Below are 14,196 nucleotides of genomic sequence, written 5' to 3'. Positions count from 1 at the left end.
AAAGTGCAGGGTGATGGTGAAAACTCCCATATTACAGGCAGGGGTGAAAGTAAGCCAGTACATGGCCAACCATACTGGCAGGGGCAGCTTCCCTGGGGCCCTGCAATTTAAAAGGGCCCAGGGCTCCCAGCAACTGCTCTGGCAGTGATTTAAAGGGCCTGGGGCTCCTGGCTGCAGCTGCTGCCACAGCCAGAGCCCCAGGCCCTTTAAATTGCTGCTGGAGCCCCGGGGTTGTGGTGGTGGCCAGGAGCCTGGGCCATTTAAATTGCCGCCGGGCCACACTAAAGGGTTGCCTGGGGGAGTCTGGCCCCAGCCTCGCCCCCTTCCACCCAACGCCCCACCCCTTTTGTTTGACCTCCCCCCCCCCCCCACCTTTCTCAGGACCTCGGCCGCCCTGTGTATCAGTAAGTCCCTTAAGTTACTTTCACCCCTAATTACAGGTGACTATATTGGCCACCTAACCCACCCATTATTTTATCATCTTCCTGCATGTGCTATTTTCACAGCTACAGCAGGTAGCAAATTGTGATGATTGTCAGCCCCTTACTAGAATTTCTTTCCTATACAACTTCCCCACATATGAAACAGAGGCTAACTAAAGAGGGTCTAATGAGCAGAACACTCACATCACCATATATTACTAAAAAAAACCGAGACCATATCCTTCCCCCAGAAGGTTTTTATACAGCCCTTAGTGTCAGAGTGCCTCAAATATTTGGGAATACAGTGATAATAAATGGTACAAGGAACATATTTAGGAAGCCCAACTGTGACAGGCAGCCATCCCTTTGTGGCACAACCTGCCTCTGCACGTATTGTTCCCTTAGTTCCTCCTTGATTCTTACAAGAAATCATTTCTAGGCCAGAACCCTTCAACCATCATCTCCCCTTTTTGAGGTTTCATTTATTAGATCTCTGACAGCATATCCAATTCATTTTTATTACTTGGAGTCCAACCTTTGTTCCCTCTTGACTCAGGGTTACCACAGCCCTCCTTCTGGACCTGTGCAATATTTCAGGTAGGTAGTTTTCCCTCTTTGAGCCTGGAGTCACAGAGCCCTTTTTCTGGAGTGTATCTGATGCTTCCCATCACCTCTTCCCCTTATGTGAGGCATCTGTTTCTGGGATGTGTGCTGATAACTCAAGTGGGTTTTCCTTCCTTGGGTCAGGAATCCCACAGTGCTGCTTCTAAGGTCTGTGTGGGATAATTCAGGCTGGCTAAAGCCCTTAATCAGCCTTTTCGGCGCTTTTCCTCCTCTTTGCCTTTGCCACCCAGCAGGCAGGCCACAAGCAAACTCCCCCTTTAGATCTCTGGAGGCTTCTCTCTTATTACTAGGCCAGGCCTAATTTAGCCACATGTGGCTACAGTACTGTAATCCCTCCCCTCTCCCCAAGTAGGAGAGATGAGTCACAGCAGCTAGTCACCACATTATATTTTTGTGTCCCTTTTGTACACTCTTCCCACTCTCAGGTCTTTTTTCATCCCCCTTTGCTTATGATCTGAACTGCCTTCCCACCCAGGTTTGGCAAGTGTGGATTTTCCAAGGCAGGGAGCTGTGGCAGTCCAGGCTTTCCATACAGCAAGGGTGGCCAGCTTGAGGTGGGGTGTAGTGATTGCATCTAGGTCTTGTCCAGGATGTGGTGTGGTTGAATCAATGGTTTCTTTGCAGCATGGGGGAGTTAGGGTGGAAGGGTCAAATTCAGGCTCTCCCCCCAGGATGGGGCATTAGATGTGGGGTGGGTTCAGGCCTTCCACAGTGTGAAGAGGAGCTGGATTCCCTGGGTGAGTTTGGGATGGGTGAAACCAGGATGCAGTGGGGCTCAGTCTTCCCCAGGGTGCAGTAAGGTGGCTCTCCCATAGTGGGGGTTGCGTTTGGGCTTTTTCAGCGTGCAGGGGAAAGGGGGATACTCTGGAGTTAGGTGCTGGTGGATCCCCTGTGAGTAAGAGCTGGGCAGGTGGATCCTCCTAAGTTCAGACTCGGGGTGCGGGTGGGTGGCTCCCAGGCTCGGCACATCTTAGGGTGCGGAGCGGGTGGGTGGCTCCCCAGGGGCACTGCGGGGAGCCAGGGACCCACCCGCTAAGCTCTGGCTCAGGGCTCCCTCTGGGCTCTCTCCCCATCGCTCTCTGAGAAACCTGCCGCCCTGGGCGATCTGATTCACACAGCCCGGCTGCGCCAGCCCGCCCCGCAGCGGTAGCCAGGCCGGTTCCGCCCCCTGCGCGGCGGCCCCGCCCCGCTCCGCTCCCGGCTTTGCAGCGCCGCCGGCCGGGCCCGCCTGTCACTCAGCCACCCCGAAGATGGCTGCTGCCCTGCGAAGGTTGCTGAGGCCCTCGGTGAGTGTGTGGGCTCCGCTCCCGCCCTGCCGGGCCCGGGGGGGCCTGGCTGCAGGGCGCTCGGGAGGCCAGTGTCTGGGGCACTGAGCCCCTTTGGTTGCAGGGCTCCGGGATGGGTAGGTCACCCCGCCCCCAATCCTGGGGGCACGGGGCTCCCCCCCACCCCGTGCCCGCTGCACCCCCCTGCTCCTGCACGTGCCGAATCTCTGCCCTCTCTCCTTCCAGGTAGCCCGAGCAACTCCCTTGTCCTGGGGGGCCTGCGCGGCTGCCCTGCGACCCCAGGTTCCTGCTGCCGCCGCCGGCGGGAGGAAATGCACCGCTCAGGCAGAACTGCCCCTTCCCCGGCTCCATTTCAGCACCAGTAAGTCCGAGCCGCCCCTCGCCGCCGCCCCGCCAAGGAGAGTCAGCCGCCCTAGCGCGTGGCGGGCAAGCGGGTGCTTCTGCCGGGGCCCCCACGTGGGTGGGACTGAACAGCCGCAGGGGTTACAGTGTAGCTCGGAGCAGCTCCCTGGGGCTTGTGGGTCAATCAGTCACACGCCTGCAAAATCCATTCCTCTCCGGCTTCCGCCTCTCGCTAACTTCTTCACTTGTAAAGGAGCCCTTCATCCTAAACTGATGTGGGGATGCTGCTAAAAAGGTGACCTCTTGCTGGAGACTATGAGCAGGGCAGGGTTGGACTGTATATTCTTGGAATGGTAACGTCCCCTGCAGAGCTGCAAAAAAAATCTGCAGTTCCACAGTTGTGAAATGTTGATCTTTTTTCTCTTTACAGGATTGAGTTGGAAAGCATACACTTCTAAAATGTCACGTTTGTACACTGAGTATCTTTGCTTCTCAAACATGTAACCTCCCCCCCATTGCTATAACATAAAAAGGCAAAAAAGTTCCTAACATAATATGATGAGCACAAATAAATATATTCCTACTACAATACAGTGGATCTTGAGCCATTAAATGATAGTTGATTCAAAATTGACTAACACGGCTACCCCTCTGATACTCAAAATTGTCAGGCATTCCTATATACTACTCTGGTTGATTAACTTATTTAATAGTTTAAAAGTCTCTGTTTAATAGTTTAAAAGTACAGCAGTGGCTCTCAACCTTTCCAGACTATGTTACCCCTTTCAAGAGTCTGTCTTGTGTACCCCCAAGTTTCACCTCACTTAAAAACTTGCGCAATCAGACATAAAAATACAAGTGTCACAGCACACTATTGCTGAAAAATTGCTGACTTTCTCATTTTTTTACCATATAATTATAAAATAAATCAATTGGCATATAAATATTGTACTTACATTTCAGTGTATAGTATACAAAGTAGTATAAACAAATCATTGTCCATAAAATTTTAGTTTGTACTGACTTTGCTAGTGCTTTTTATGTAGCTTGTTCTAAAACTAGGCAAATATCTAGATGAGTTGATATACCCCCAGGAAGACTCCTCTGAGTATAGTTGAGAGCCACTGACATACAATATGATTTATTCTTTCTAGGTTCTTCAAGGTTTGTTCCTGCCGTTACCCAGCATGCCCCATATTTTAAAGGAACAGCTGTTGTCAATGGAGAGTTCAAAGAATTGAGCCTAGATGACTTTAAGGGAAAATATCTGGTATTTTTCTTCTACCCTTTGGATTTGTGAGTATAACATTTTTTTTTAAATATTATCTAGACTCCTGCTCAATCAGACAGAAACAGCATGTTGTGGGTTTCTATCTCTACCAACATTTCATTTGACCTTGTCCTGGGTAGCCTTGTCAAGCAGAAAGCATGTCTGTTTCTAAAGTGTGAATGATAACAGTCGGGGAGGAGATAAGTTTCATACTGCAACAATAGTTCTGTTGGCTCATTTTAAGTGTAAAGCTGGGAACAAATCCTGTTGCCTCTGGAGGACCTCCAGTGCTTCAGAACAGAATTGGGTCCCCTGCATAGGGGGATCCTGGTTGCAGAGAACTCCTCTGCCTGTGCGCCTTGGAGCTCTGAGTCACCATGAAGGCATTTACTTAGGGGTGGGCTATGGCAAAGCTGGTAGATCTGTGATTAAGCAGCTCCAGTAAACAAAAGCTGTTCAGAATGGGAGTTGTGGGTTGCCACTCACATGAAGTCCTGAGCCCACAATAGTAGCTGTGGAGTGGCTCTGCTGGTGGGGTAGCTGGGAGAGGATTCCATTTTTAATCCCTCCATCCACGTTCCTCGAATGTAGAACTTTTCTGCCAACAATATTCACTAAGAGCTAGCAGAATGAGAACTCATGAAAATGTCTTGCTTGTTGAAAATGTAGACACAAAAAATCAGTGTACTATTTGCTGTTTTTCTGAGACTTGTTGAAACTGATTCAGCTACTTGAAAACTTGAATCAATGATGAAATAGAACTGTAAAATATGCTACATAAGTAATACAGCAGTGTGTTTTGTGCCTGGAAACCAATGTTTCCTCATTCTTTTAAAACTTTTTTGTGAAGCTTAGATCTGGAATAATTACAATTTACTTTCTTTCTTTTATTTACTACCCTTCTCTTCCCACCCAGCACTTTTGTATGCCCGACAGAAATTGTGGCTTTCAGTGACAAAGCTAATGAATTTCGTGATGTGAACTGTGAGGTCGTTGCTGTATCTGTGGATTCTCATTTTTGTCATCTGGCCTGGACAAAGACACCACGAAAGGTATGAGTCACATGGCTGTTTTCTCACTAACAGCACTTTGGAGAGTGCTATTGAGAAGTTGTGTAAAATCCTGTATTTGCTCATGCAAAGATGCTGATTGCCTTCAAAAGAGCACTTCAGCTAGGATTCAACTCTGCAAACTCTTACTATCAAGCATAAATTTCCACTATACTTTTTGAATAATCTTTCTCTAATTGAACGCAAGTGCATAGAGAGGCATTTCCTAAATATTCAACGTGCATACGTTTACAGTAGTTTATTTTAGGACAGGCCTAAAAAAAAAGCAAACAAGAAGAAAGAATTACCTGACTGTAGCATTTGACAGCTTTTCTGTGTGTATATTTAATATGAGATCTAATTTTAAGTATTAAACTTCGAAGCACTATCTTCCTCATCTGGTTCTTTTAAAATAAAAAATGTGGAGACAGATAATAGTTCAAGAGTATAAGGCTCAAAAACTTCTTTGCCATATTTAGCTAATACTACTTCAAACACAGAAGTTAGCTAACACAACCAGATACTTTGCTTTCCTGTCCAGTGTATGTCTGAGTACTCTTGAAGCTTACACAGTGTAATTAAATGTTAATTTCTGAGTAAAACTTATAATGCATATTCTATTTATGAGATGCCTTAAATTAAGGCAGTTATTACTTGTGATCTTGTACATAAAATTTAGTAGTTACTACATACCTCTGCTGTGTATGTGTAATTAGTAAGTAGTTAATCAGTAGCTAACTTCTTTCTGATTTAATTGAAACAAAGAATAATAGGCTTGTTAGGAGATTTATAGCATCAGCTGAAAGCTACTGAAATTCCTAACAACCTTGTTTAAGACACAAAAACGCTTAAAACTTCTTGTGTGATAAGATGGTGCACCTAACTCCTTGAGAGAAGGAGGAAGTGCTAGGGAGGATTTGTTCTTACTGTCGGGTCTCTCTACATTCAGTAATGCCAAAATGATGTTGGTCTTCTGCCAGTAACCAAACTAGAAAACCTAATGGGGCAGTTCAAAAAAAGCTCATATCTGATGTCTTCAGTTGTTGCTAATATGGTTATATGGAAATGCTTCATTGTGTTTATACTTCCTAGCAAAAGTGTACCTAGGTCAGGACCAGTCTGAAGCTATGTGTAATTGCAGATTCATGTGAAGGCCCACAAGCTGATGTTGCGCGCTCTCTCTCTCTGTGTTATTTTGTAATATGCAGGCAGAAGAGAGAGCTAATTTTGTTAAAGTCTGTCATGCCTAATATACTTGAACAAAGCTTTGCCTTGGGCAAATCAGTTTGTATTCATATTAAACAAAGTTGGACCAAAACTCTAAAATGGGAATATTGGCTTTGATTTATAAGTTTACATGTGCAGTAGTACTTGGCACCTGTTTCATCCAGAGGTCTCAAAGCACTCTATAAAGGTGGGAAAGTATTCTTCCCATGGTGCCTTTGCAAGAAACGGAGGTTCTGAGAAACAAAGGCCTTGATTTCTTTAACGCTTATGTGAGTAAAGTTATGCACATGTATGAGTAGTTCTGTTGTGGATATGTATGTGCAGAATCAGGGTCTATGTGATTGCCTAAGGTTGCACACTGGTTCATTGACAGTGCCAGGAATAGAAAAGCTAACATTCATCAGTCTCATTTCAAGGATAGGTTATCCTTTGGCGGTCAAAATGTTGCACAATTCAGTACACTCTCTCACTCGACTGCCCAAATATAGGAAAATATGTGCTTGAAATACTGAATGTATTTACATACAGAAAACAGAATATCTTTGACATCATATAACGGTTCAGAAATAAACATTAGTAGCATGAAAAAAATGCAAACATCTGTACTTATATGGATATTCAATTTCTGTAATAAAGTGACATCTCTCTTAGTAGATCATGTGCAATAGATGCTCTTTTATGTAATTAAAGTGATCACCTAGTGCATAAGGGGAAATAATTTTCCCCAAAATCTTCCCATTGCTGTTATGGGTGGTCTAGTACCAGCTGTGTCAGCAGTCTGAAAATCATCCGTGTAGAAGGGCTTCGTGCTCAGGGAGCTGGACTTTTTTTTAAAAAAATCAACAATTAAGTTTGCTCAAAGCATGTGAACTAATTATACCATGTTAAGAACCTAGTTTAATAAAGGCTCAAGAATGAATGTTTTATCAGTGCTGTGACTCCTGAAGGGAACTCCTAGTAGGCAGTGATGCAATGAATATAAAAAACTAAACAGACATTCAGTCTTCACTCTTATTACACTCAAACTTACCCTTCTGTTATTTATTTCTACTAGAGTGGTGGCTTGGGCCATATGAATATCCCGCTTCTGTCAGACCTGACAAAACAAATCTCCCGAGATTATGGTGTGCTATTGGAAGGACCTGGTCTAGCACTAAGGTAGGACCTTGTTCTCTGGTAACCTCTACTGTTCCCTAGTTATGACTGTGCCAAGTTTAAAACTGCATGGGCCATATTGTACGCCCTTTCCCCTCAAAAATCTGGATAAGAGTGAAACACAGCTTGTCAAACTGGCTCGTTTTGCAGTTTCTGTAGAGTGTTATAGAAGGTGGAGGAAGGGTTTATGGCCTTATGGAGAGGTCAGGGTGTGACGCCTCTGGAACTTATCTGTCCAGGAACACTTGTGAGGAAAGAATGTTCTGTTCTGTTCTTGAGACTCTCCTAATCCAATGCTTGCTCTCTTCCCTATCTCTCTGAGGGGGGGAGGGAAGGATAGGTTAGAGTAGTACTAATATTTATGCAGCGCTCCATGCAATTTTGAGGAGGTCAAGCAGCACAGAGGCTCAAATCTGCCCCTTCTTGATTGCCGATGGATTCCTACCTGCACATTTATGGCACAGCGAGATTTGCCACATGATGGCAAGGAAGAAAGCATGCTTGGCTCTGCTTTGTACTTTCTCCACTCTGAGGACCCTTTCTGACCCTCTGTATTTGAGGACGCATGAGTTCTGTTTCTCGTTGCTATATAGTAATAGAGAACACTAGTGATCCCAGAGCTCTCTTTAACTCTGCTTCATAACCCCTTTGTTAAAAAACCCCTCAACTTTTTGTCTAAATTATTGGCTAGGAAGGAACTTCAATATTTATTGCCAAATCTAATTAATTCCACCACTTTAGTTTACGGGTGAAATTGAGACATTCTTTTAAATGCATAACCAGCTATCCTTGTAACTAGGAATTAGACTAAATCCTGTATTCTATATGCAAACAACACTCAAAGTAGCATCTTAAATGGATTTTGGGGTGCCTTAAAATAATAGGGAGAAGTGCTTTCAGTACCTGGAAAGCATGGGTGGGATTAATGCTCTGATTATACTTTTGTAATCAGCATCTTTAGTTCTGACTATTGTCGTTACTTCTTCTTAGCTATCTTATTGTGCAAAAAGTACACCTTAGCAAGTATTGTACAAATGTTCCATACACTGTTGTATGAGTGATTTAGAATAACTTCACCTCTATGAAATAGATTTCAGCATGCACAAGAAACAAGATACAGAATTAATATTGCAAAGGTTCAAAACATCTTTGTTCATATACAGAGGTCTCTTCATCATTGATCCTAATGGAATCATCAAGCATCTGAGCATCAATGATCTCCCTGTTGGCCGCAGTGTGGAAGAGACCCTTCGCTTGGTGAAGGCATTCCAGTACGTGGACACTCATGGAGAGGTTTGCCCAGCAAACTGGACTCCAGAGTCCCCTACGGTATGTGTTGGTTAAGTATCACCATCCAAAATATGGACCCAATCCTGGAAAATGTCCCACCTTTTTGCATGGAAAGTCTGAAGACTGGGCACTATAATATGAAAGAACTCATTAACTTAAAAGTCTTTTAAGTTTTCATTGTATGAATTGATGCCCTCACTCTGAACCATTAAAGTGCATTCACAATATACCTCTACTCCGATAGAACGCGGGTCCGCATACAACACAGTAAAGCTCTGACATGCTGCTCTGAGCAGTGTGTTAAGGGTGTCGGGTCAGGCCGTTGCTGAGGGGTTTGATGAGGGGCAGAGGGTCTCGGGGGCGGTCAGGGGCTCCCGCCCCAGGGTCTGGGGGAAAGGAGCTGTGTGAGGGCACTTTTGGGGGCCCCGCAGTCTCAGAGTGGCCCGGGGGATTAGCGGGGGGCCGGGAGAAGCCCACTCTGCTTCCCTCGCCTTGGCCTCAGCTGTGTCGCTCGGAGGAGGAGGCTTGGAGGAAGGGATCCCCCCCCGCACTCACCAGCAGTGGTGGAAGCGGAGCAGCCCGGCCCCAGCCCGCTCCACTCCGCCAGCTCCCAGCCGCAGCACTCCGTTTCCTGCCGCTGGTGAGTGCAAGGGGCGTCCTTTCCCCAAGCTCCTCGCACTCACCTGCGTCGGGAAGCGGAGCGCTGCGGCTGGGAGGTGGCAGAGTGGAGCGGGCTGGGGCCGCGTCGCTCTGCTTCCTGCCGCCGGTGAGTGCGGGGGGCGTCCTTTCCCCAACCTCCCCACACTCACTGGCGGCAGAAAGCAGAGCTGCCCAGCCCCAGCAAGCTCCACTCTGCCAGCTTCCAGCCGTGGCACTCCACTTCCCGCCGCAGGTGAGTGCAGGGCCTTTCCCCAGCCGCGCCCCAGCGACACAGCTGGGGCCAGGGCAAGGAAAGCAGAGCAGGCTGGGTCCACGACACTCCACTTCCCGCTGCAGGTGAGTGCGAGGGGGCTTCCTTTCCCTAACCTCTCCGCACTCACGGCAGGAAGTGGAGCGCCATGGCTGGGAGCTGGCAGGGTGGAGCAGACTGGGGCTGGGCTGCTCTGCTTCCTGCCGCTGCCGGTGGGTGCCTGTCAGGGGGCAGAGAGGGGTGGATAAGGGTCGGAGCAGTCAGGGGACAGGGGGGTTGGGTATGGGGTGGGATCTTGGGGGGTGATTAGGGATGACGGTCTCTGGAGGGGCGGTCAGGGAACAAAGAACGGCGGGTGGTGGGAGTGGGGGCAAAGCAAGTTTGATATAACGCGGTCTCACCTATAACGCGGTCTCACCTATAACGCAGTGAGATTTTTTTTCGACCCGAGGACCACGTTATATCAGGGTAGAGGTGTACTAGAAGTTACATATGGAGAAAACATTCACATTTTGTATTCTTTTGAGAGTACAAAATCCCTCCACCCACCCAACACGTATGAGTACATGCAGTCTTCACTTGCTTCCCGTGTTAATTGTCATGACAGTCTGCCTGGATTGTCTTGATTTGCCTTGTGTTTTGTATCAGTTTAAATTAGGGCTGTCAGATGATTTTTTAAAATCGCAATTAATCGCGAGATTAAAAAAGATTGTTGTGATTAATCACAGTTTTAATCGCACTGTCAAACAATAATAGAATACCAATTTACATGTATTATAAATATTTTGGATGTCTTTCTACATTTTCAAATATAGTGATTTCAATTACAACACAGAATAGCAAGTATACAGAGCTCACTTTATATTTTGTTACAAATATTTGCACTGTAAAAAATGTGCAATCTACAAGTTGAAGAATGAAGGGCTATACAAACGTTTAGCATATCTGGCATGTAAATACCTTGCAATGCCAGCTACAACAGTGCCAATGCGAATGCTTGTTCTCATTTTCAAGTGACTTTATAAATAAGAAGTGGGGGCATTATCTCCTGTAAATGTAAAAAAAACTTGTTTGTCTTAGTGATTGACTGAACAAGAAGTAGGCTGAGTGGACTTTGTTTTGTTTTTTAGTGCAGTTATATGGGGAAAATACCTACATTTGTAAGTTGTACTTTCACAATAAAGAGATTGCACTACAATACTTGTATGTGGTGAATTGAAAAATACTATTTTTTGTTTCTCTTCTACAGGGCAAATATTTTAAATAAAAAAGTGAGCATTGTACACTTTGTTCTGTATTGTAATTGAAATAAATATACTTGAAAATGTAGAAAAATATCAAAAATATTCAGAATAAATTTAAATTGGTATTCTATTATTAACAGTGTGATTAAAACTGATTGATGGTCCTAATTTACATTTTTTAAATGTCTTGCAGTTAAATATTTTTCAGTTTTCTTTTTGCAGCTGAGAAGCCTGCACTTCTGTTAAAATACCTTTGTACATTGCTTCTCATGAGTGAGTGGACGTACAGAAATAACTGTGTGGTTTATTAAAGCATAAACAGTATTCTTAAATGGACTCTTAACTATAAAGTCATAATTTTTATCTCCTACACTTTGTGTAAAACTATCTCTTTGTTTACAGATCAAGCCAAGTCCAGAAGCTTCGAAGGAGTACTTTGAGAAAGTGCATAAATAGATCATCAAATACAGCTAGGTGGCAATGAAAGAGTCCTTATTACTGTTACTTAGAAACCATATGCTGGATTTCCTAAGGAAGCAACCATGATTGCATTTAAGTGCAAATTATTTTTTTTGGTGTTTAAGAAAAATTGTTAAATGCTGAAACATTATATAGTTACATAATCAACAAGTTTTAAATCATATTCTTGGAGCTGTTTTTCCCCCCGAGAGTGTGCACTGCAGTCCCATATATCTCTGTATTCAGCCATTCTCTTCTTTATCTCCCCTGTGTATATGTGTCTGTGACTGAGGGGGGGAGGAGGAGTACTGGCCTTTCCTCCTTCCTTTTAAGCAGTCTTAGAATAGAAATGGTGCCAGGCTTTCTGTGCACACATGAAAATTGGACGATAGACTCTTGTTTCTGAGAGCTGGAAATACTGAGCTGTAGAGTGGATGATACAGAGAAATATCTAGAACATGGTTCCCTTTAATTTGCCAATAGCTCTTTAAGCAGGGATGGAAGAATTCCTTGTACAGATTATGCTCATGTTTTTTTCCAAACTGCGTCCACATGCAAACTTGATTTGGAGGTCGAAGTAACAAATATCTACAATCGTTCAGCTAAGAAGTATTGGAATATAGAACATTAAATGAAGAATAACTGCATTCGGTTTAGGAACTGGTGGAGATGTGAACTTAACTCTAATTGTGATACATTTACTGGCGCTTAATAATTACTGTTTTTGCCTTTTGAAATAGTTGGTCATGCACTTAAATTGTCTGTTGCACTAAATGCAGATTTCCAAATATTGTAGTGCTTGATGTGTAATTATGTAGGAAGATTCACTAAGTCTGTTTAAGATTTAATATGGCTTCCTCCTGAAATGATTTTGAGCATATATTTTTTTCTTAAACTATGAAATCATCAATAAATTAATCTTAAAGCAGACTGTCTACAGTGTTGTTCTAAGTACCATCTAAGTTGGATGTTCTTTCTCCTCTGCTTACCAGAGACTGGGTGTGGTGTTGCATAAAGTTTTATCTCCCACAGCCCCACCTACTACCACTTATAAGCTGCTAGAGGCTACAGATAACTGTAGAAGAAACTGGACCATATGTGTGGCAAAGGGAGCAAAGGAATAGCTGCTGAAGAACTGGATAAGTGAAAACTCCTGAAAATCCTGGATAAACAAAATGAATTTATTCAGCAGGGGTACAGAAGAAATAATGTGAAAGAATGAAGGTGGAAGCCTATAAGAGAGACCAAGTTGGAGCAGTGGATAGCTGGACTAGCTAGTTCTTTGCTAAGAGAATATTGCTCTAAACTGTAATTGACTAATCTGTCAAAATGCTACAGTTACCAATGAAAAAGGCTTCTCTGGTATCATGCAAGAGCATGTGGAGTGTTCATTTAGGCACATTGACCGGAAGAGAGTGATAGTCAGGGTATGTCTACACTATGGGATTATTCCGATTTTACAGAAACTGGTTTTTTAAAACAGATTGTATAAAGTTGAGTGCACGCAGCCACACTAAGCACATTAATGCGGTGGTGTGCGTCCATGTACCAAGGCTAGCGTCTATTTCCAGAGCGTTGCACTGTGGGTAGCTATCCCGTAGCTATCGCATAGTTCCCGCAGTCTCCCCCGCCCATTGGAATTCTGGGTTGAGATCCCAATGCATGATGGGGCAAAAACAGTGTCGCGGGTGATTCTGGGTAAATGTCGTCACTCAATCCTTCCTCCATGAAAGCAACGGCAGACAATCATTTCGTGCCCTTTTTCACCTGTATTTCCCTGGCAGCCGCCATAGCATGGCAACCATAGAGCCTGTTTTGCCTTTTGTCACTATCACCCTATGTGTACTGGATGCTGCTGACAGAGGCAGTACTGCAGTGCTACACAGCAGCATTCATTTACCTTTGCAAGGTAGCAGAGACGATTACCATCCCTATTGCACCGTCTGCCATTGTAAATTGGCAATGAGATGATGGTTATCAGTCATTTTGTACCATCTGCTGCTGTCATGGGTGCTCCTGGCTGGCCTCGCTGAGGTCGGCCGGGGGCACATAGACAAAAATGGGAATGACTCCCCGGGTCATTCCCTTCTTTGTTTTGTCTACAAATAGTCCTGCCTAGAATATGGGGCAAGTGTACTAGAGAACCAGAGAGCACAGCCGCTCCGTGTCAGAGCCCCAGAGATCCCGCAGAAATGATGAGCTTCATACCATTCTAGGGGGTGCCCCTGCAACAACCCCACCCGTTGCTTCCCTCCTCTCCCAACCTTCCTGGTCTACCATGGCAGTGTCCCCCCATTTGTGTGATGAAGTAATAAAGAATGCAGGAATAAGAAACACTGACTTTTAGTGAGATAAAATGAGGGGGAGGCAGCCTCCAGCTGCTATGATAGTCCAGGCAGGACATTAAAGGGTGGGCAGGAGAGGTGCGCAGCCTCCCGCTGCTATGATAGTCCAGGCAGTACAGAACCTTTTCTTTAGACATGAAAGGGGGGGCTGATGGAGCTCAGCCTCCAGCTGCTATGATGAGGATGGTTACCAAGCCTTCTGTACCGTCTGCCGGGAGTCATTCCCATTTTTACCCAGGCGCCGCCAGCCAGGAGCACTCATGGGCTGATGATGACAATGGATAGCAGTCATATTGTATCATCTGCCACCGGGAAGGGGATGCTGGTGTTCAGCGCTGCAGCACCCCGTCTACCAGCAGCATGCAGTAGACATAGGGTGACATTGAAAAAAGGCGAGAAACTATTTTTTTCCCTTTTCTTTCGGGGTGGGGGGAAGGGTGTAAATTGACAACATACACCCTGAAACACCCGGGAAAATGTTTTTGACCCTTCAGGCATTTGGAGCTCAGCCAAGAATGCAAATGCTTTTCGGAGACTGTGGGGACCGTGGGATAGCTGGAGTCCTCAGTACCC

The 14,196-nt window shown here is 45.1% G+C and overlaps 1 protein-coding gene across 1 annotated transcript; it reads left to right on the top strand.

Moving 5' to 3' along the window:
• The first annotated feature begins 2,188 nt into the window (after nucleotides 1–2,188).
• Nucleotides 2,189–12,213, top strand: PRDX3 (peroxiredoxin 3). Its single transcript, XM_039482803.1, has 7 exons — nucleotides 2,189–2,332; nucleotides 2,558–2,693; nucleotides 3,829–3,970; nucleotides 4,861–4,996; nucleotides 7,275–7,378; nucleotides 8,539–8,704; nucleotides 11,222–12,213. Exons 1-7 carry the CDS (start codon nucleotides 2,297–2,299, stop codon nucleotides 11,273–11,275), a joined length of 774 nt encoding a protein of 257 aa, XP_039338737.1. The 5' UTR covers nucleotides 2,189–2,296; the 3' UTR covers nucleotides 11,276–12,213.
• The last annotated feature ends 1,983 nt before the right edge of the window (nucleotides 12,214–14,196 follow it).

This window comes from Mauremys reevesii, linkage group 7 (assembly GCF_016161935.1).
Source record: "Mauremys reevesii isolate NIE-2019 linkage group 7, ASM1616193v1, whole genome shotgun sequence".
In the NCBI taxonomy this organism is placed as follows: Eukaryota; Metazoa; Chordata; order Testudines; family Geoemydidae; genus Mauremys; species Mauremys reevesii.
Note: the sequence above shows the minus strand (reverse complement) of the source record. Positions and strands in the feature narration are given on the sequence as shown.

Coding starts and splice junctions, on each gene's coding strand:
- PRDX3 (XM_039482803.1), top strand. CDS start 2,297: ATGGCTGCTGCCCTGCGAAGGTTGCTGAGGCCCTCG. Junction 3,971..4,860: donor TTCTTCTACCCTTTGGATTT/GTGAGTATAACA, acceptor CTTCCCACCCAG/CACTTTTGTATGCCCGACAG. Junction 7,379..8,538: donor GGACCTGGTCTAGCACTAAG/GTAGGACCTTGT, acceptor GTTCATATACAG/AGGTCTCTTCATCATTGATC.